Raw genomic sequence first — 21402 nt, forward strand, 5'->3', positions numbered from 1 at the left:
GGAAAAAATTACATTTTAAAATATATTCAAATAGAAAAAGATGGATTTTAAATTGTAAAAACAATAACAGTTTTTATTATATTTTGATCAAATAAACACAGCCCTGGTCAGCAGAAGAAACTTATTTTAAAAACATTGTAATTAGCAAAATCATACACAAGCTCTATTTAATTAAGGATGTCCTGTGTGTGTGTGTGTGTGTGTGTGTGTGTGTGTGTGTGTGTGTGTGTGTGTGTGTGTGTGTGTGTGTGTGTGTGTGTGTGCTGCAGGTCCCAGACTGAGTGCTGCTCAGTGTGTGGAAGGGATGGCAGCTGGTCTGTATGAGGAGCTCTTCACCTCTATTGTGTCTCTCATCAACAGGTAAACACACTGTTCAGTGACACTTCTATCTGTCCTGAGTGATCTAGCAGTGTTTCCCACTGTTCCTCTGGTTCTCTCTCCAGAGCGCTGCACTCTCAGCAGCTGACGCTGGCCTCTGTGATCGTGGTGGACACACCGGGCCTGAGGAACCCCAGACACAGCGGTGTCGAGCGGGCCGCCGGCTTCTCTGAGCTCTGTCACAACTACTTACAGGAGAGACTGCTGGAGCACTACTTCAGCCACACGTTCACACACACGCTGGAGAGATACACACAGGTACACACACCGCCCCCAACCACTCAAAAAATATTACTTTTGAATATTAACCTTGCTGATTTAATTTAAGTTGAATTGAATTTTGTTTAAAAAGTAATATATTAAGTGATGTATAAAACAAAAGAACATTTATATTAATAGTTATAATTTCAAGTGTCATTCCTATATATTTATAACTTCTATTTCTGTGTGTTAGACCATAATGAACTCGATGTTTTTTATGGCACCACATAATTAATATTTTTGACTCCAAAAAATAGTTTTTTGGTCATTGACAACTTGAAGAAACGTTGAATATGAACCTTGCTGATTTAATTGAATTGAATTAAATAAATACTAGATAAAATGACATTCCTGTCCATACTTACTCTATTACTTTTATTTCTGTATGTTTTACTGCCATTTTTCTATTTAGTCAAAAATAAATACATCTAAAAATTATTTTTTATGGCACCAAATATAATTTTTTGGCAGTATTATTCACATCCTCAAACAAATATTGATAATATTTATTATAAATTATTATAAAATATTGAATGTGATTAATTTCATTTAATTTTAAATACGTTTGATTTATTCATGTAATAAATCCATATATATATATATATATATATATATATATATATATATATATATATATATATATATATATATATATATTTGCCAATTTAGATCTCTTTTTTTCTGCATGTTTTACTGTCATTTTGTTGCTTGTTCAACTATATCTAAAAACTTTTTAGTGCATCTTTTTGGCCTGTTTATTTGATACAATAATGGGGAGTTGAGAAGAAAAGACATTTTGAATTTCAGGTCATTATTAACTTTGGTGGTGATTTTCACAGGAGGGAGTAGCTGTGGATTTCACAGCTCCGGAGACGAGTCCGTCAGAGGTGGTGTGTGCTGTGGACCAGCCTGGAGTGCAGGTATCACTCACCGATCCTCAGCACCCTTCTTACACTCGTCAGTCACGCAGGAAGTTTCACAGCGAGTGTCTGTGTGCATTCTCAGGTTCGAGGACCAGAAGGCGACTCTCGAGGTCTCCTGTGGGTTCTGGATGAAGAGATGGTCACTCCGGGCTCCACCGAGAGCACAGTTCTGGAAAGAGTGTGTCAGTTCTTCAGTGGCACAGGTACTCCAGCCTGATCCTGTCCTGCTGCTTTCATGTTTTGTGAGATGTTTCATCTTTCGTGCTTGCTTGCTCCTCAGTGCGCCAGTGCGAGCAGCCTCTGCAGTGTGAGATCGCTCACCTGATGGGTTCAGATCCGGTCCGCTATGATCTCTCAGGCTGGTTCGGTCAGGTCCAGAACAACCCGTCTGTCCTTAACGCCAGCTCCCTCCTGCAGAACTCCTCAATGTAAGAGACTGCAGATGATCACTGACGATTTTCCACAGATAATATTCTGAAAATTGAACTTTGCCGATTAAATGTAAAATAAATTGTTAAAGTTATTAATGATTTACTATTCATTAGTATTGATAAAATATTCATAATAATATTAAAATATTCATTAATATCCAGTTTTATATAAAGGTGCCAATAAAAATAGCAGGTATGATATTTATAAATAATTGATAAAACAAATACCAAAAATGGTAGTAAAACATAAGGAAATGCATGTAAGATGTTATAAAGATAGGTGATTATTAGATTTTTATTTTGTGCAGGTTTTGTTTTTTGTTTAAAATTAAAATAAAATTCTTAATATTGGATCTTGCAAATTAAAATAAATGTTAAAAAAGTTTTTATTTTTATTTTATTTTTTTATTTTATTTTTTTCATCAGTGCTGTATGGTTGACTTCTAAAAGTGCTTGCATTCAAGCGCTCATCAAGCAAAATCCTGAATATTTAATCATGCAAAATGTAAATAAAATGTTAAAAGGTATTTCTGAAAGTTGATAATTTTACATTTTTCATGAGTATTATTAAAATATTAATTATATTAAAATATTGAATATGTTTGGTTCATGTGAACCAATATATGTAATAAAATATATATTAGAAAATATTTATATAAGTTTATAATATGTTTCATTTCAGAAAATGAAATTTTTTTATGTAATTTTTTTCTTTTTTTGTGGTTTATGTAAATTAGTATGACAACAGTCCATCCTTAACCACAGAAGGGACAATTATGACACAGAATTATCTTTTTTGCATTCTTCCACATCTCACTTAATATAGTATAATGCATTTCTCATAGCTGCTTGTCACTGAATAAACTGCTCTTGGAAAGCATCTTTTGCACTACGTCTCCAGCAGACAAGAGCAAGTGCTGTGTGTGCTCAGTTTTGGTGATAAATCAGATTCAAAAACACAGAGAAACTGGTGTCTTGTTCTTCTGAACTGTAACCTAGCAACAGGGATAAACATCTGTATTCATGCTGATGATGCGTACGTCCCACAATAAAGACAAGTGTGAATACAGACGGCATCATTGTGAGGGCTAGTGTCGACAAATTTTAGAAAAAAGTGTTTGTTTGCTTTCCTTTTTTGTTCTTTTTCAGTTTTACTAAAAATGCATAGCAAGCGATGAAAAGAGTTCAAGCTGCTCACTAAAAACAGTTCCTCTGTAGAAATGAAGCATACAACATTAATTCTGTTGTAGTTTGTGTGTACAAACCATTCGAGATTGCTTTCATAACAGCTGTAAACCACACTGGAGTGCACATGAAATTGTTTTTTTTAAAATAAAATTATACAATTAAATAAAATATCTATTACTGCCTATATTTATAACTAATATATAACTAACTTTTTCACATTTTAATTTGCAAAGTTCAGTTTTCAGATGTTTGTTTGAGCAAAAGCTCTAGTATGAAAGTGTCTTTAGAAAATTGACATTAAATGAAATAACATGACATTGCATTGTATTACTTACATTCAATAAAAAAAATTACCAACCATATTTATAAATTCTACCATTTAGCTTTTTGTTCTGCAAACTATATCTAGAGATGATTTAAAACGAATTTAACTTGACATTCAATTGTTTAATCTAAATTAATATTAAGATGAAAATAAAATTTTAAATATTTACTGTATGACAAGCATTTTGATATTTTTTTTTCTAAACTATATCTAGTGACACCATGTACTATTTCTTTGGCACATTTATTGCTTTGTAGTAATAGAGAGGTTACAGCAAATCAACATTTTATTAAGATTAATGACTTTTACGTTATCGGTACTGTAGTATGTTATGTGTACAAAACACACCAGTGCTCTTTCATACTAGTTTTAAACTGGACAGGAATAAATGTTAATTTAAAAAAAAAAAAATGTCATCGTTTAATTTAATTGTTTCAAATTTATTTTAATTTTTTTCGTTTAATATAATTAATTATTGCCGTTATTCTATGCTTTTAAGCTATGTCTGTAAATGCTATATCTGTGTTTTATTTATTTATTTTTCGTGGCACCACATGGTTTTATTGGCACCACTTTTATTGATAATTCACTTTTTATTAATACCAATGACTTATATCATCAATGCTGTAGTTCATGTGTTCGAAACATGCCACATGGCTTTCATACCATTTGTAAACCTCGCTGGAGTACACATGAACACATGAAAATGCTTCCTAACTAATTAAAAACAAACCGAATTATGAAGCCAAATGGATGTGGGTTCATGCTATTAACTCTCTAAATTACTTCTCTCCCATTCTCCCTCTTGTTCCTCTTCTCAGTGGAGTGGTGAAGGCCCTGTTCAGTGGGCGGGCGTCCGTGCCGCCTCTGTGCCGGGGTTTGGGTGGTGTGGAGGGTGGCTCTCAGCGCTCTCTGGAGAGATGTGGCACGGTGCGGAAGACTCTGAGCAGTGGGATGGCGGCCCTCAGGAGACATTCACAGTGCATCGCTGTCAAACTGCAGGCGGTGAGAAACAAATGAGGCAGCCGTTAAGAAGCCGTTTGTCTGTAAATCCTCTCGACTCTTTCCGTGACTCTCTCTCTGAGCAGGACGCTCTGGTGAATCTGATTCGGCGAGCGCGGCCGGTCTTCCTGCAGTGTTTGAGTGTGAAGACAGATGGCTGTGGCTTTGATGTCCCAGCACTGCGTGTACAGCTGCACTCCACACACCTGCTGCCGGCGCTGCAGCTGTACAGAACAGGTCACACACACACACACACACACTCATACATGTTTGTTTCTAATCATGTATGGGACTCTAATGACTTCTGTTGTACTTCATTAAAGCCAATTAGTTGCAAGTATCTCTGTATCAGTTTATTTGCTGAGACGTTACTTACCCCCAGGCCTTTCAAGATGCAGATGAGTTTGTTTTTTCATCAGAAGAGATTTGGAGAAATTCCCAACACTTGCTTACGGCCTTTCGCACCACCAAAACCTTTCCATAGTACCAGAACTAATGTGAAGCTACCCACTTTTGGCCATTTTGACACCACCGGAACTAGATACAATTTTAGTACTGGACTGCTTTTTTTGAGAACCAAATTAGCTCCTACTCTAGAGCAGGGTCTAACTAGTGCAACTGGTACTAACCGTGACATTGTAAGTACGCATTGATTAGCCAGACGCGTTCAAAAACGCCCCCAGACGCCATGATTTAAAACGATGTGTAAACACACTGTAAACATTGTGTCAATTTATTTCGCAAGTATGATGAACAGCAATAAGTGTACGGATGCTGAAGTGCAGGCACTTGTAGCAGATGTAGCACTGCCAGTTGTCATCAGAGATTCTTAGTCCTTCTCTCCATTCTTTCAATCGCTTTACGTATACTTCGACATTCCATGTTCATTATTGTGAAACCCGCTAGACACAATAAAAACACAGCTCCGATCACAGCGTCCTCCACACTCCTGTTGTTAACATTGGTCTTCTTTGAACGCTGCGCACAAATGACATCGCTGTCGACTGGTTACGTACATTCTAGTACACACTGTTGGTGCGAATGCAACCCTTTAAATGGTACTGGGAAGTAGCGCAAAATCGTCCTACTGTATCGTAAATACTGTATATTTAGTTCTGGAAGTAAAGCAGTGTTAAAAGCCCTAATGAATCCTCTGCAGTGAATGGGTGCCATCAGAGTGAGAGTCATCACAATAATCCACAAGTAATCCACAACACTCCAGTCCATCAATTAGTGTCTTGTGAAGAGAAAAGCTGCATATTTAACTTTAAATTGTCGCTTTTGGGAATAACAGATATGTGTGCATAATTCCCTTCTGATTCAGATGAGACGACTTTTCACTGAAAAAAGCAATATTTTCGTTTATGGAATCCATTATAATTTGTGAAAGTGAAAAACATGTAAATGATGGATTTGATTCTTAAAAAAACAGAGCTTTTTCTTCACAAGATGTTAAATGATGGACTGGGTTGGTGCAGGTTACTTTTGGATTATTGTGTTGTTTTTATCAGCTATTATCAGACTCTCATTCTTACGGCACCCATTCACTGCAGACAATCCATTGGTGATGTAATGCTACATTTCTCCAAATCTTTTCTGATAAAGAAACAAACCCATCCAAATCCTGGATGACCTGAGGGTAAGTATATTTTCAGTTTTGGGTGAAATGTTTCTTTAAGATTGGAGATTTTAAACATTTGTGGTAAAGTCATTATTGATTGCTCAGGTTGTGTGCCACATCTCAAACATACTGAACATATAAAGCAGTTCTCCTCGTAAAACCCCAAAATCAGGTCCCCTATTGTATTGTTAATTACCAAATGTCCTTTCAAAGACAGCAAGCTCTGTCTCTGTGTCTGTGTCTGTGTTGCAGGCTACCCTGAGCACATGTCCCTGGGTGATTTCCGCTGTCGTTTTCAGGCCCTCTCTGCTCCCATAATGAAGCGATACGGTTCTGTCTTCATTACCCCTGATGAGAGGAAGGTCTGGACGTCCTGAATCACCTAGGCGCACACGCACCTCATTACCCTCTGTTAAAATGTCATTTATTTTTAATGATATCAAATGATGACGTTATATATTTCCCTGTTTCTTAACTTGTTTATTGATTAGCCAGGTTTTGCTTGAACAGCTCTCATTGATTCAGGGAGCTGCTGTTCCAGAAGTGGGCCTGAGCTCTGTCTGGTTGTGTTTGCATCCCTTTATTTCAGGCTGTGGAGGAATTATTGATTGATCTGGATTTGGACAAGAAAAGCATTGTTTTAGGAGCAAGCAGGGTGAGCCAGTCATCCATGTCTGTCTGTCTGTCTGTATATCTATCTATCTATCTATCTATCTGTCTATCTGTCTGTCTGTCTGTCTGTCTGTCTGTCTGTCTGTCTGTCGGTCCCCTGTCTCTCTCTCTCTCTCTCTCTCTATCTATCTGTCTGTCTGTCTGTCTGTCTGTCTGTCTGTATATCTGTCTGTCTGTCTGTCTGTCTATCTAACTGTCTGTCTGTCGGTCCCCTGTCTCTCTCTCTCTCTCTCTCTCTCTCTCTCTCTCTCTCTATCTGTCTATCTATCTGTCTGTCTCTCTGTCTGTCTGTCTATCTATCTATCTATCTGTCTATCTATCTGTCTGTCTCTCTGGGCCCTATCTTGCACCCAGCGCAATTGATTTTGTACACTGACGCATGTGTCATTCCTATTTTGCACCCGCGCAAAGCGCGCTTTTCCCTCCACAGAAGCACGTCGCTAAACTAGTGAATGAACTTGCGCTCCCTGGGCGGTTCAGCGCAAAAAAGGAGGCGTGTTCCGGCGCAAACAATCCCTGGTGCTATTTTGCTGTTCCATTAAACAATTGCGCCACTGACCAGAAAAAACCTAGTCTAAAGTCAGTGGCGCGTTGCGCGTTGTTCATTCTGCTATTTTAAGGGCGCATGCTTGACCATAATGTATAGCGTGCACAACGCGCATACACTTTGCTCATGTAATCTACACAGATGCAACAGTTATTTTTGCAAATCATAAATTGTTACACTAAAAAAATATTAACACATGAGATGACGGAAATCATTGTGGTGTGCCACGAAGATGTGAAAAAAATAAGCATAAATCTAGCTTACAAATTATTCAGGCTAATTATTCTCCCATCCCCATACAACACAACTTCTCTGTCTTTCACTGCTCTTACAAGAACATCAGTCTCCTCGGCTGTGAACCACTCCTGGCGTGCACCTGGTAAATACGCCATAATAATAGCAATCCATAATGGAACTTGCGCACCTGCTTTTAAAGGGAATGTTGGATGACGCTCTGATTGGTTTATTTCACGTTACGCCCAAACCACACCTATGAATAATGAAGCTGCTTCAGACCAACCCATTTTAGATTTGCGCCGGGCGCAAGAGCCATTTATCCCGCCGGGAAAATAGCAACAGCACCGAGACCCGCCCACAAAGTTACTTGCGCTTCGCGCTTTGACACTTGCGTTTCAGATCGTTAAAATAGGGCCCTCTGTCTGTCTGTCTATCTATCTATCTATCTGTCTGTCTGTCTGTCTGTCTGTCTGTCTGTCTGTCTATCTAACTGTCTGTCTGTCGGTCACCTGTCTCTCTCTCGCTCTCTCTCTCTCTCTATCTATCTATCTATCTATCTGTCTGTCTGTATATCTATCTATCTATCTATCTATCTATCTATCTATCTGTCTGTCTGTCTGTCTGTCTGTCTGTCTGTCTATCTATCTGTCTGTCTGTCTGTATATCTATCTGTCTGTCTGTCTGTCTGTCTGTATATCTATCTTTCTGTCTGTCTGTCTGTTTGCTGTCTGTCATTCTATCTATCGTTCTATCATTCTATCTGTCTATGTTTAATAATCAAGATGTACCCATAACAAACGCAGGTTTTATTTCAGTCTACACTTCTGAAGTTTTCAGGTCATTCTCTCTCTGATGTGTGTGTTTATGAAGGTGTTTATGAAGCGTGGTGTCCTGAGGTCTTTAGATCAGCAGAGAGATCAGTTGTTGAGCGGCTGGCTGGTGCAGCTTCAAGCGTCCAGTCTGGGTCATCTGTGCCGCCAGAAATACCGCCGCATGAAGGTGAGTCTCTTTTGTCCTCTGCTAGAACAGCCAGTGTTTATAGATCTGTGGATATAAGCTCAGAGATGACTCTCTGTAGTGATGTTTCTCTTTATAGGGACCCAGTGTTCAGTGAGAGGAAGTAAAATAGACAGTCAAACAAAATTATGACATCTCTGCTGCAATTTTACTTGATTAACTTAACTTAAATTCTTGGAGAGGTGTAAAATATGGCTTCTAATGGAGTTAATCGTAATAGTGCTAAAGTCTTGTGTGTAGTTGTGTCCGTGTGGGTCTGATTCAGTGTCTAATGTGAGTGCTGGTCTGGGATCAGGTTCAGCAGATGGCAGTGTGCTGTATTCAGAGAAATGTGCGAGTCCTCACTGCAGTGGCCAGCTGGAGCTGGTGGAAGCTGCTGTGCAGAGTGCGCCCCCTGCTGGACATCAACATGGATGACCAGCGGCTCAGATCCAAAGAGGTACTGACATGTTCAAAATATACATCATATTTAAACATCTAAATAATAAAGCTGTCCAATAATCACCTGTACAGTGATAGTTGTGAAATTAAAGTGTGCAACAAAATGAAAAATATATTTCTCTGTGTGCAATTGTCCAATTTTTACTTAATTTCTTTTAGATTTTTTGTTCTCTTCTATCTGTCTATCTATCTATCTATCTATCTATCTATCTATCTATCTATCTATCTATCTATCTATCTATCTATCTATCTATCTGTCTGTCTGTCTGTCTGTCTGTCTGTCTGTCTGTCTGTGTCTGTCTGTCTGTATGTCTGTATGTCTGTCTGTCTATCTATCTATCTATCTATCTATCTATCTATCTGTCTGTCTGTCTGTCTGTCTGTCTATCTATCTATCCTTCTGTCTGTCTGTCTGTCTGTCTGTCGATCTATCTATCTATCTATCTATCTATCTATCTATCTATCTATCTATCTATCTATCTATCTATCTATCTATCTATCTATCTATCTATCTATCTATCCTTCTGTCTATCTGGCTGTCTGGCTGGCTGTCTGTCTGGCTGTCTGTCTGGCTGTCTGGCTGTCTGTCTGGCTGTCTGTCTGGCTGTCTGGCTGTCTGTCTGGCTGTCTGGCTGTCTGTCTGTCTGTCTGGCTGTCTGTCTGGCTGTCTGGCTGGCTGTCTGGCTGGCTGTCTGGCTGTCTGTCTGGCTGTCTGGCTGTCTGTCTGGCTGTCAAGACTGTGTTATGTTGTTTATCAGATTCGTTTCACTCCATTATAATCGTATCACATTCTGTTGTTCAGGAGGAGATCACTGCTCTGAGGAGACGTCTGGAAAAGTCAGAGAAAGAAAGAAATGAGCTGCGTCAGAGTGCAGACAACCTGGAGACCAAGGTATGTGTTTGTGCCGTGCCCCCAGAGCCACACATGAAATGATACTGTCAAATCATAGATAGATAGATGGAGTCTAGTTATGAATTCTCATCAGTGAAAGCATATTAACACAAACTTGCTTGTGATCGGCTGGTGAAGTTCTAATCTCTGTCATATGACTGCCGCTGATGAATGAACGGCTCTTCTCTTGAGACATTGACAGATGATGGTGTGTGTGTGTGTGTGTGCAGGTTACGGCTGTTGTATCTGAATTAAGTGATGAGAGGTTCAGAGGGGAGGCCATGAGTCAAGCTCTAGACTCTGAGCGCACAGAGAGACTGCGCCTCGCCAAAGAGAACAAGGAACTGCAGGTACAGCCCACCCATCATTTGTCTCCATAGTGCTCTTTCTTTTAGATAAGCTTTTAGATAACACATACCAAAAATAATAGGTTGCATATAGTATATTTACTCCATATCATAATCTATCTATATAACTAGATAAATATAGATGTAGATAAATGTGTAGATAAGTATAGACAGATTATACAGTATATATATGCCAAATACTATACTATACTATTCTAAAGTACTGCATCCCACAATGCAATGTGCTCAACCCAGGGTTGTTTTAGTATCAAAAAAAAATTACTATTACTGTCTATTTTTTATGTTCTGTTTACATTTTTAGTTATTTTTTTTTTGAAGTTTTTTTGTCTATATAGTTTTTATTCATTTTACGTTAGTTTAGTACATCATGTTTAACTAAATGAATAGATCTATATTTTTCATAAGATATTTTGTATTTTTTAATTACTTTGTGTATAAAGACCTTTTGTTCTCACAGTCCAAATAAATAATGAGTCGAGAAAGCGATGAATCAATGAAAACTGTGGCTGGTTCAGAAATGACACTAGAAATGTAACACTATAAATGTAAGATCAAGTAAAGGGCATTGTGGTATAAAGTACTAATAATTTATTGTACATTGCACATTTCAGCTTATTTAGTACTGTAGGTAATGTATCCCATGCGTATAAAAATGTGCATATTTTGCACACTATACATGCTTGTGTAATGCAGAAAAAGTATGATAAGTATGCTTTTCCACATATAGCCTGTCATATTGTCCTGAACGCCTCACCGCTGTGTTTCCTGTTGAATTATGCGCGTCAGGCACACGTGTTTATTCTGTGCTGTGTCTCAGAGTCGTGTGGACCAGAGTAAAGTGTCTTTGGAGGCCCTCGAGAGGCAGTTAGAGGAAGAAAAACAGAAAGTCAAGAATAAAGAAGCTCTCAGCGGAGTGGCGACAGGTAAGACAGGCTTAGATGCAATCAAACATGCTGGCGAAGAAAGATAATGACTGTTTGCGTGGGTGTGTGTGAATCCTGCATGTGCACGCAGAAAGTGAGCTGCAGCTGCAGCTGGAATGTGCGCAGACGGAGGTGGAGTTCCTGCGCAGGGCGCCTGCGTCAGTCAGAGGAAAGACTTGAGGGTGAGAAAGAGGCCCGTCAACTACTGGATTCAAAGGTATTAATGTTTTCTTACAGTTAACTTCATCTATTAACATTTCAGTGATTGAAATGAAGTTAAAACAAAATATGCATATTAGTTAAAAACTTTAGTATAATCACATGATATTCAGAAATATTGTTTTTGCAACTAACAACATTTTTTTTTGTTTATGTTGATGTAAAATGACTGAACCTGAAATAAATATAAAGCTATATATATATATATAATGACAAAAGCACAACAAAACTACGAAAACTTAGACTAAAATTTAAATGAAAACTGAAAAAAGAAAGCTAGTTCAAGTTATAATTTTATTTTAAATGTATTAATTATTTAATTATTTTTCATTTAATTTTTAATTTTATAGTATTTAATTATTAATAAAATAACACTAAAGTCAGATTTTGTATACAATACAAAACAAATAGAGGTCTTCACCACTCACACACACACACACACACACACAAATCTATATTTCTTTCATTTTTGGTCAGGAAAAATATACAGCTAATTTAACATGCAGTGGGGAATGTTGTCACACAATATAAGGTACAATTTGTTCATTGACATTACTTTTATAATTTTTATTATTAATTATCTACAGTTAAAAATCTGTCTTATCAGTAATTTATTGTGCATTATAGAATATAAAGGGTTTTGAATAAAATATACAATTATGAAATGATAAAATCACAGTTCGTGAAGCAACAAAAATGTAAAATACATAAATAATAAAATGTAATGAACTTTTATTTTATAGATAAAAAAGCATAAGAGATATGTTAGTGTGTGTGTGTGTTTTTTTTTATAATAAAATATGAGTTTAAAATAAATCGATTAAAAAAAAAATATTAAACACAGCATTATTTATTATTATTAATTCACAAAAAAAAATGTTTAAATTGAAGGCTAAGCTACTGTTAAGAGAACACAAGCATTTATGAAACCGGACTCAAATGCATACAGTTCTTCTGACGACTAGCCCTAATGTATGCCATTTATTTAACACTGACCAAGTCTATATACATGAATAATCAATCATGTTTGGTTAATTATGCAGAGAATGAAATACTGAATAAATTAAGAGCTCAGATATAAAATATCACAGATGTTCTTTGTCTCTCTGTCTCCTCCGTGTGGCAGGTCCAGGAACTGCAGTCTCAGCTGGATCAGTCCAAACGCTCAGTGACAGAGCTAAAACGTTTCAGCCGGCGATTGACCTCTGACCTTCAGGACGCCCGCGTGCTGACAGACAGCCTGCAGGGCCGCGCTCACGAGCTGGAAAGGAAACAGAGGAGGTCTGTCTCATTTGCATATAATATATTAATATTTCAGTGCCACGCTCACTGGTTGCTTGAATATGCATTCTCAAGCCCTGTCTGGCATGTGTGTGTGTGTGTGTGTGTGTAGGTTTGACAGTGAACTGACCCAGGCACTGGAACAGGCTGATAATGAGAGGGAGCAGAAGGAGAGAGCCATCCAGGAGAATACCACCCTCGGTGCAGAGATCTTCACCCTTCGCAAGACACTTAAGGTACTGGCCGAGGTCAAAGGTCAAGTCTCCACCATCTGTGATGGTGCCCGTGTACTCCGGGTGTCCTCTGTCAGTAAACTGAACGAGTCCCCAGAGATCCCAAATATGCAGAGGAGAAAAGTTCTGCTTTGAATACATCAGATTATATAACTATACAGTATCATTGGAATGAATGAATGTGTCAAGTTTATACTGCTTTGATAGAGGTCAGTGGTCAATACATGGGAAATACACATGAACGCATTTATATCTACATTACGATCTTTTATCTATTCGGATGACTCTATGTGTTTTTGGTGATGTGTGTTTGTGATCGTAATTGTTTGTTTTTGGTGCCTTGTGTGTGTGTATATGTTGTTGTGTTTATGCGCTCTGTTTGGGTGTTTGTATACATCTGAATATGTATGTGTTTATGTATGGTTATGTGTCTGTGATTGTATTTTTGAATCATTGTGCAATTTTTGCATGTGTGCATTTGATTTTGTGTGTACTTTGTGTGTGTGTGTGTGTTTGATTGCTTTGTGTTTATGCATTTGTTCTTGTTTGCATAATTGTGTTTTTGTGTGTGTAAAACTTGTGTGTTTGTGAATTTCTGTTTTTATGCATTTATCGTGTGTGTTTAGTTTTCGCTGTTGTGTGTATTTTTATATGTTTGTGACCTGTTGTGGTGATTACTTTTTTATGTGTGTATGTGTCTGTTTTTTTTTGTGCATTGTTGTGTGTATTTTGTTTATTGTTTTTTGTGGTTTTGCATTGTGATTGTTTTTGTATATTTTTGCTCAAGTTTGTGTGTATTTGCTTTTACGTTTGTTTATTATTGTTATGTATGTTTTTGCATTTGAGCTTGTTTGTATGATGCGTGCATTATTGTGTTTGTGCCATGTATATTTGCTTTTCAGTTTTTGTTTATGACAAGCTTGTTTGTATAATTGTTTGTGTATGTATGTGTGTGTATAAGCATGTTTATGTGTGTTGTTTGTGTTGACGTTGTTTGTATTTTTATTTGTTTGTGATTTTGTGTGTGTGATACTTGTTGAATTCAATTGATGTTTGTCTTGTATGTGTTTTTGCTCCTGCACATTATGCAGTTGATGTATTTGTGTATTTACTTTTCCATGATGTGTGTATGATCATGTTTGTGTGTTTCAGGAGAGTCAGGTGGAGGTCACGCACCTGCAGCAGCAGAAGGAGGAACTGTGTGCTCAGATCCGTGACCTGAGCATCCCGCTCCACCTCACCTCCGACTCCATCCCTGAACTGAAGAAGAAGCTCCGTGAGCTGGAGACCAGAGACAAGGAGCGCTCGGAGGAGATCAGCCAGATGACTGCCAGAATCAAACAGCAGGAGCAGGTACAGTAATGCAAGAACATTTGACCTATTGAAAAGGTTGTGACATAATAACCATAAGCACGTTAACATGTGACCTCCCACATTTACTTAAGTCTTAAAGACGCTGTAACACAAACAGGCCATCTGAACTCTGTTCTGCACAGATGCACCTTCGCTTTGAGATGGAGATGGAGAGGATGAAGCAGATCCACCAGAAGGAGCTGGAGGACAAGGAAGAGGAACTGGAGGACGTGCAAAAGTCCTCACAGAGACGGGTGAGGGACGCAGAATGAATTACAGCTCGACAGACCACCTTACAACCGTGTCTCAAAAATCCTTTCCTCTCTGTGTGTGTGTGTGTGTGTGTATGTGTGTGTGTGCAGCTCCGACAGCTGGAGATGCAACTGGAACAGGAATACGAGGAAAAACAGATGGTGGTTCACGAGAAGCATGACTTAGAGGGGCTGATTGCCACACTGTGTGAACAGGTAACACACACACACAAAACCTATACAAAGGTTATACATTATACAAGGTTATACAAAGCTATATATTAAAAATATAAACATTATATTATATTATCTTGTATAATATGTTATTAGATTTGAAACATTTGCTTGCACACACTGTTAACAACCGCTGTAAGTTTCATAGCATTCCAGGCATGAAATGTATTAACTACAGTATGTGGGTCATTTGGTTAGACGCGCTGCTTGATAGATCACAGAGTTCTAGTCGCATCAGGGCTTATGAGGATCTGTAAAGCTGTCATGTTCCTCTCTGTACTGATATAAGAGCACTACAGACCAGACTAAGAGCCCAGCTCTCCCCTCATCTGTCAGTGCTCTTCATTACAGTTTGTTTGTAGGAATATTAAAGCTCAGCAAACATTTTCAACTTCATTTGAATGCATGAAATTATATTAGTTATCTAATTTCACTTCTAAAATGGTACATACTTCAGAGAAGAATCTGTAGGGCAGGGCTTAGTTTTATCCTTCAGCAAGTGACTGGATGCTAAAAATGAGGACAGGGTCAAATAAAAAAGAAAAAAGTCACATGTATGCTTGTGTGTGTGTGTGTGTGTGTATATAAATTAAACTTAAAATACTTGTTTCACTGTATGTGTATATATATATATATATATATATATATATATATATATATGATTTTAATATGGTTTTTCATTATTAATATTTCTAAAATATAAAAATTAGGATTTGTTTTTGTATTTTGGAAGATATGCTCTAATGATGTCGACATTCAAATTGTTCATTTATTATTGAAAGTACAAAATACTGCTTTATCTACATTATTTGAACATGAGAGAAATGATTGGAAACTTTATTCCTTAATTTTCAAGTTCCTTTATTTAGAAGGATGTTCTTTCAACTGCATTCAGAACATATCGAACATAAAAATGAAATGTTTGAACACTGTGGGAACTTTTATCAGCTATAAATATCATAAGGGCATTCCATTGACATTGTTTTATGTTCATAACATTTATGCAGTCTTTACATAATGGGATTCTTTTACCATTAGACGTGTTCTCACTCGTGTGCCCTGTGCTAAACTCAGCTACACACTTTAGAGATACTGTACACGCGTTCGACCTGAATGTCCTGCCCTCGGGATGTCGTGAGCTCTGTAATGTAACTGTGCTCTGGACGAGTGATCACTACCAAGATCGATATGATGAAGCTACTCGTCTGCTGCTGTTAAAAACAACCCCGGTTTATGACCCGAGCTGCACGTTAACACTGCTGCTCAAAATGAGCTTGGTATTCAGTAAGAGGATGTTGTAAGCACCTGGTTTTCAGGCATGAATTGATTTTCCAGAGCATGTGCATTCACTGCCAACCCAACCTTCCCAATATATCACTTATTTCCTTGAGCATTACTTCAGATTTCAAGATGTTCCGGCCATTCATGAAATTTAATGAATAATGTTTTTAATACATATTGCTGGACTTATTGTGCATGATGATTTTTCTCTCTGTATCTAATATTATTACAGTATATAATATTGAATAGAATAGAATAGAATAGAATAGAAGGATGATTCATTAGTATAATATTTAGTAATTATAGGCATTTAATACATTTAATGAATCATGTTGCTGTTCTTATATGTGACCCTGAACCACAAAACCGAAATTTCGAAAATTGATCTATAGTTTGTTAGGATCTGACATTATATGGCCGAGATAGAACTATTTGAAAATCTTGAATCTGAGGATGCAAAAAAATCTAAATACTTTAAATCATCTTTAAATGTTGTCCAGTGCATATTACTAACCAAAAATGAAGTTTTGATATATTTGTGTTACGTTTTGATACATTTACAAAATATCTTTATGGAACATGATCTTTACTTTACCTCATAAAAGAAAAAACAATCATTTTCACCCATACAACGTTTTTTTTTTTGGCTATTGCTAAAAATATACCCCACCAACTTAAGACTGGTTTTGTGCTCCAAGGTCACAAATATAATATAATTTGATTATCAAATATAATATAATTTAATATAATATATAAAATTTGGTTTTTCTATGTGTTGCTGATCTTATTTTGTATGATGTCCTGGTAATCTTGTTTATAATGTAAAATAATATAAGAAAGATTCATTGTTTTCTTATAATATTTAGTAAATGTTGTCATTAAATGTAATGAGTCATATTGCTGGTCTTACAATAAATTATGTTGTCTGTTTATATTATATTATATTATATTATATTATATTATATTATATTATATTATATTATATTATAATGGCTATTGACCATCCTGATTTCTGTATATGTATATTGGCCCTTAAAAAGCTCACATCTGTCGTGCACTAATTTGAGATTCACATTCTTCAGAAATCAGATCATATTTGAAGTCATAATGATTTCTTGAGCTTCTGGGGTTTACTGTACTTGTCCACAGGCAGGAGTTGTGTTCACATGTCCAGCATCATTATTCAGTTCCTATGGTGTAAAAGTCACCACCGTTATCCAGGAATGCTGTCTCTCTCTCTCTTAATGTGAGTGTTAAGGCTTTCAGTTTGTGCTTCAGTGTGATATATAGATCTCTCTTTCTGGTCTCAGGTGGGCCACAGAGACTTTGACGTGGAGAAGAGGCTGAAGCGGGATCTGAAGCGCACACATGCCCTGCTCAATGATGCCCAGCTGCTGCTGTCCACCGTTGAACAGCCCGGGCAGGGTCACGACCCCGGTGCCAAGGAGCAGCTTGAGAGACTGCGCTGCCAGGTGCCTCTGCCATCCCATAATCCACACAGCATGGCTCAAACGCACAGATTTAAACAGCTTTGCATTATCGGTGCCGATACTGATTATCGGTATCGGTATAATTATATTTTAAAAAAAGTATTCAGTATTGACCATTCTGTTTTCTGTACATCTCAATCATCCATTAAAAAGCCAAAATTAAATAATTAAAACAAATTAATTTTGTAAATGCAGGTAATCAAGGTTCATCTCACACAACCCTAGCACAGTTAGTAAAGCATCTTAACCTATAAAATGTCACTTAATATAATGAAATAAAAGTTGACTGCAAATTTCAACTAACCTTTAACAGTATTTAAACAAAACTAGTGCTTGTACATGTTCAGTGCCCTCCAAAAGTATAGAAATGTTCTAGGTTTCATAAATCCTTATTGCTTCATTATCATGTCAGACATGTCCCTTCAGCAGCTGTGATGTCTGCCTACTTGATTACATTTTGGCCTATGTTTATTTTTTGAAGATTAATGGGTCAAATCACCTTTATTGCTTTACAGGTTGATTGACAGTTAAGATTAATACACAACCGACCAATTAGAACACGTTAGCCACGGATTAAAATAGTGCTAGCATTTCCCTGGTGAAAAACACCTTCCTAAAACAGCCTAAGAGGGTTCGCTGGTGGAAATAAAAATAAAAAGATAATAATAATACTTTTTTCAACACTGATAACAACAAATGTCTCATAAGCAGCAAATCAGCATTTTAGAAGGATTTCTTCTTTTGCGTCAAAGGAATACACTACATTTATTAAAAAAAGAAACCTATTGTTTTAAAACGAAACAATATTTAGCAATACTCCTGTTTTTACTGCATTATTTATTTTTCAAATTAATGCTGCCTTGCTGAGCAGAAGAGACTTGTTTCAAGAACTCGATTATTCATCATTTTTTGGCGGTAGTGTAAGTTTGCATATATTAATTTGTCAATACAAAGTCATCTAAAAAATAATAAAGATTTATGCTGATATTGTCCTACAGCCATTAGTGGTCTATATTTCTGTAGTTCCCCTTTATTTGACATTTGTCTATGTGTATTCTAGCTGGAAGACAGTGAAGCCAGACGGTTGGAGTCTGAAAGTGCACAGAAGACGCTGGCTGCAGAGCTGGAAAACGCTCAGATCGAACTGGAGAGCATCTGCAAGCAGAAGAGCCTGGTGAGGCCCGAGACATGAAGTGAGAGGAGCAAAGGGCTGAGCTCGGGTTTACCTCTGTCTGTTGTCTCAGGTGGATGAACAGCTGGCTCAGCTCCGCTACGAGAGGACGGACCTGATGAAGAGGCTGGAGGAAGACCAGGAGGATCTGAACGAGCTCATGAAGAAGCACAAAGCCCTCATCGCTCAGGTCTGCTGGAGTCACATCACTCTCGGGGAGCTGTTTTCAAAATAGTGCAGCTTTTCCAATAACCAGCTGTTTTTTCCCCATCACACAGTCAGGAAGCGTGACAAAAATGCTCTCATTTGTCACATTGCATTGCACACGCTCCTAAAACATCCTCGCTCTCAAGTCTGATTCATTTGAGTAAATCGGTGATTCATTTTGCTAAACGGCTGCTTCATTTCAACTGGTGAAAAAAAGGTTTATCCTTTCACTTGAGTCATCACTTAATAGTGTTTCCAGTCCTTGGGCAACATCATTAGATGTTTCATTTTTATAGCAAAATAAACATTTAAATTACTGAGGTTATTGGCTATAAAAATAAAGAAAATAAATGAGTAAATAGAAGAATTTAAGACTATCCAGTGAGATTTTATTTGGTTTGATCCCATTAGATTTGGATTCAGACTATGAAAGGAGTTGTAGTTGCATTCATTTAATATTTCTAACTATCTTGACAAACATTTTCAAAGTAGTTGCTCCAGCACTGATGTGCGTGAGGTTATGTAAAATATCCTGAAGCCAACCAAACATGTTTGTTTATCCCAGTCTTCCAGTGATATCTCTCAGATCCGAGAGCTTCAGGCTGAAATGGAGGAGCTGAAGAAACAGAGACAGACCCTACAGGAGGAGGTGAGACAGACACACTGAGATCTAGATGAGCGAGGCATTAGATGTCCATTCACACGTTCAACATACTACTGTAACATGGGCCGACTCACAGTTTACTACAACTATGTACTGCGCTCCTGTTAGTAAAGTTCCTACTTTTAAGCAGTAACGTGAAATAATGCAAAATAGTTAAGAAAGCCATCAGAAGTAAAACAAGCTTGTTTCCCTATAGAAAAAAAAAAAAAAATATATATATATATATATATATATATATATATATATATATATATATATATATAGAATAATAGTGCTTTTAATCTAACAATCTTTACATTAATCAAAAATTTAATCTTTACATTAATTCAAACACGCAATTGCAAGAAAAACGTCAGAACTGTGTAATATAAACAGAATTCACAGGATTTTTGTTTTTTTAAATACTAGATGTAAACTCAGAATTCTGTGAAAAGTCATAATTGTGAGATGCAAATTCACAATTATGAGTTAATAACTTTTTATCAAGAAATTTACAAAATGTTAGTAACCCTAACCCTAAAGTGGAAAAAAAAAATCTAAACTACGAAATGTAAATTAAGAATTTTGAGAAAAGTTATAAACTTAAGATAAGTGTGAACTGAGTACTGAGTATAAATAAATAAATAAATGAATAAATGAATTTATAAATAATAATGTAGACTGATAAAGAAAGGAATATAGAAACAATTTATAATTAAATGCTGCAATGAAGAAATAAATATATAATTAAAAACTGAAATTAATAAATGATGATACTGCATGGATGAATGTCAAATGTTATTTTTAATTGTGCTATTTTTGCACAATTTGTTTTATACTACATTTATTTATGTATTTTTACTTTTTGTTTTTTTACTTTTTTGTTTTGCGGGTCAAAATTGATGAAAGACGCTGTAATAATGGCGTTTCCTTTATTTTGCTGATATTTTCAATAGATTGCTGTTCACCGTAACCTGAAATATGTCTGCATAAAACATAATTTAACCCTAAAAAGACCATAAAGCAACATCAGAATATTTATTTATTGCTATTTTCCATCATGGCATAAATACAATTTCAGGATTTTTTTTTTTTTTACGATTTGAACATTGATTTAATGTTTGTGAATACATCTTGTTTGTGAACATTAACGTTGTATCGTATGATTATTAATATACATAATTCATTAACGTGTGTGGATATGTATAAATGTGTGTGTGTGTGCATGTGCGTGTGTGTGTGTGTGTGTGTGTGTAATCGATTTTAAAGCTGGTAATGGAGGCTTGAGCCATTGATAGCATTCTAATGCAGTTATTAATGAAGTTATTAGAAAGAGAGCGAGAGAGACAGAGACACACAGAGAGAGAGAGAGAGAGCTTGTGTGATTAGTGGATTAATTAACTGGATTAATTCATCCAGTTTTGGTTACAAAACTAAAACCTCAGATTTTAGAAAAATCATTTCAGACATGGACATAATATTATTACAGGAAACATGGCTTAAACGATATCCTCACTTAATTAATCAGGGTGAATGTGAACAATTAATGGAATGAATAAGCAAAAAAATAATGGAAAGATTTTTGAAAATGGGTAATGGTGCATTTGGTGGTATTTCTTCATTCATTCAATTTTTACATTTATTTATTTCAGCATTTAATTATTGATTTATTTCTTCATATATCCATGTATTTCTATGTATATATATATTTCTTCATTTATTTATTTATGCATTTATACATTTATTTATTTATGCATTCATGTGTTTATTCATTTATTTATTTATACTTAAGTCATTCCTCTTCCTCCATAGA

General features: G+C 36.4%; 1 protein-coding gene across 1 annotated transcript in view; it reads left to right on the forward strand.

Moving 5' to 3' along the window:
- myo18b (myosin XVIIIB) overlaps positions 1–21402 on the forward strand; it is a 47713-nt gene that overhangs the window by 15958 nt on the left and 10353 nt on the right. Inside the window, 25 exon segments of the mRNA XM_026274360.1 lie at positions 270–360; positions 444–636; positions 1479–1559; positions 1645–1765; positions 1843–1990; positions 4328–4511; positions 4595–4745; positions 6382–6491; positions 6719–6784; positions 8456–8584; positions 8898–9041; positions 9846–9935; positions 10166–10285; positions 11121–11226; positions 11318–11376; positions 11378–11443; positions 12572–12726; positions 12839–12962; positions 14112–14312; positions 14456–14566; positions 14675–14779; positions 17389–17550; positions 18629–18742; positions 18813–18929; positions 19512–19595. Of these exon segments, the coding sequence (XP_026130145.1) occupies positions 270–360; positions 444–636; positions 1479–1559; positions 1645–1765; positions 1843–1990; positions 4328–4511; positions 4595–4745; positions 6382–6491; positions 6719–6784; positions 8456–8584; positions 8898–9041; positions 9846–9935; positions 10166–10285; positions 11121–11226; positions 11318–11376; positions 11378–11443; positions 12572–12726; positions 12839–12962; positions 14112–14312; positions 14456–14566; positions 14675–14779; positions 17389–17550; positions 18629–18742; positions 18813–18929; positions 19512–19595 (3032 nt within the window).

The sequence above is a fragment of the Carassius auratus genome, chromosome 10 (assembly GCF_003368295.1).
Source record: "Carassius auratus strain Wakin chromosome 10, ASM336829v1, whole genome shotgun sequence".
In the NCBI taxonomy this organism is placed as follows: Eukaryota; Metazoa; Chordata; class Actinopteri; order Cypriniformes; family Cyprinidae; genus Carassius; species Carassius auratus.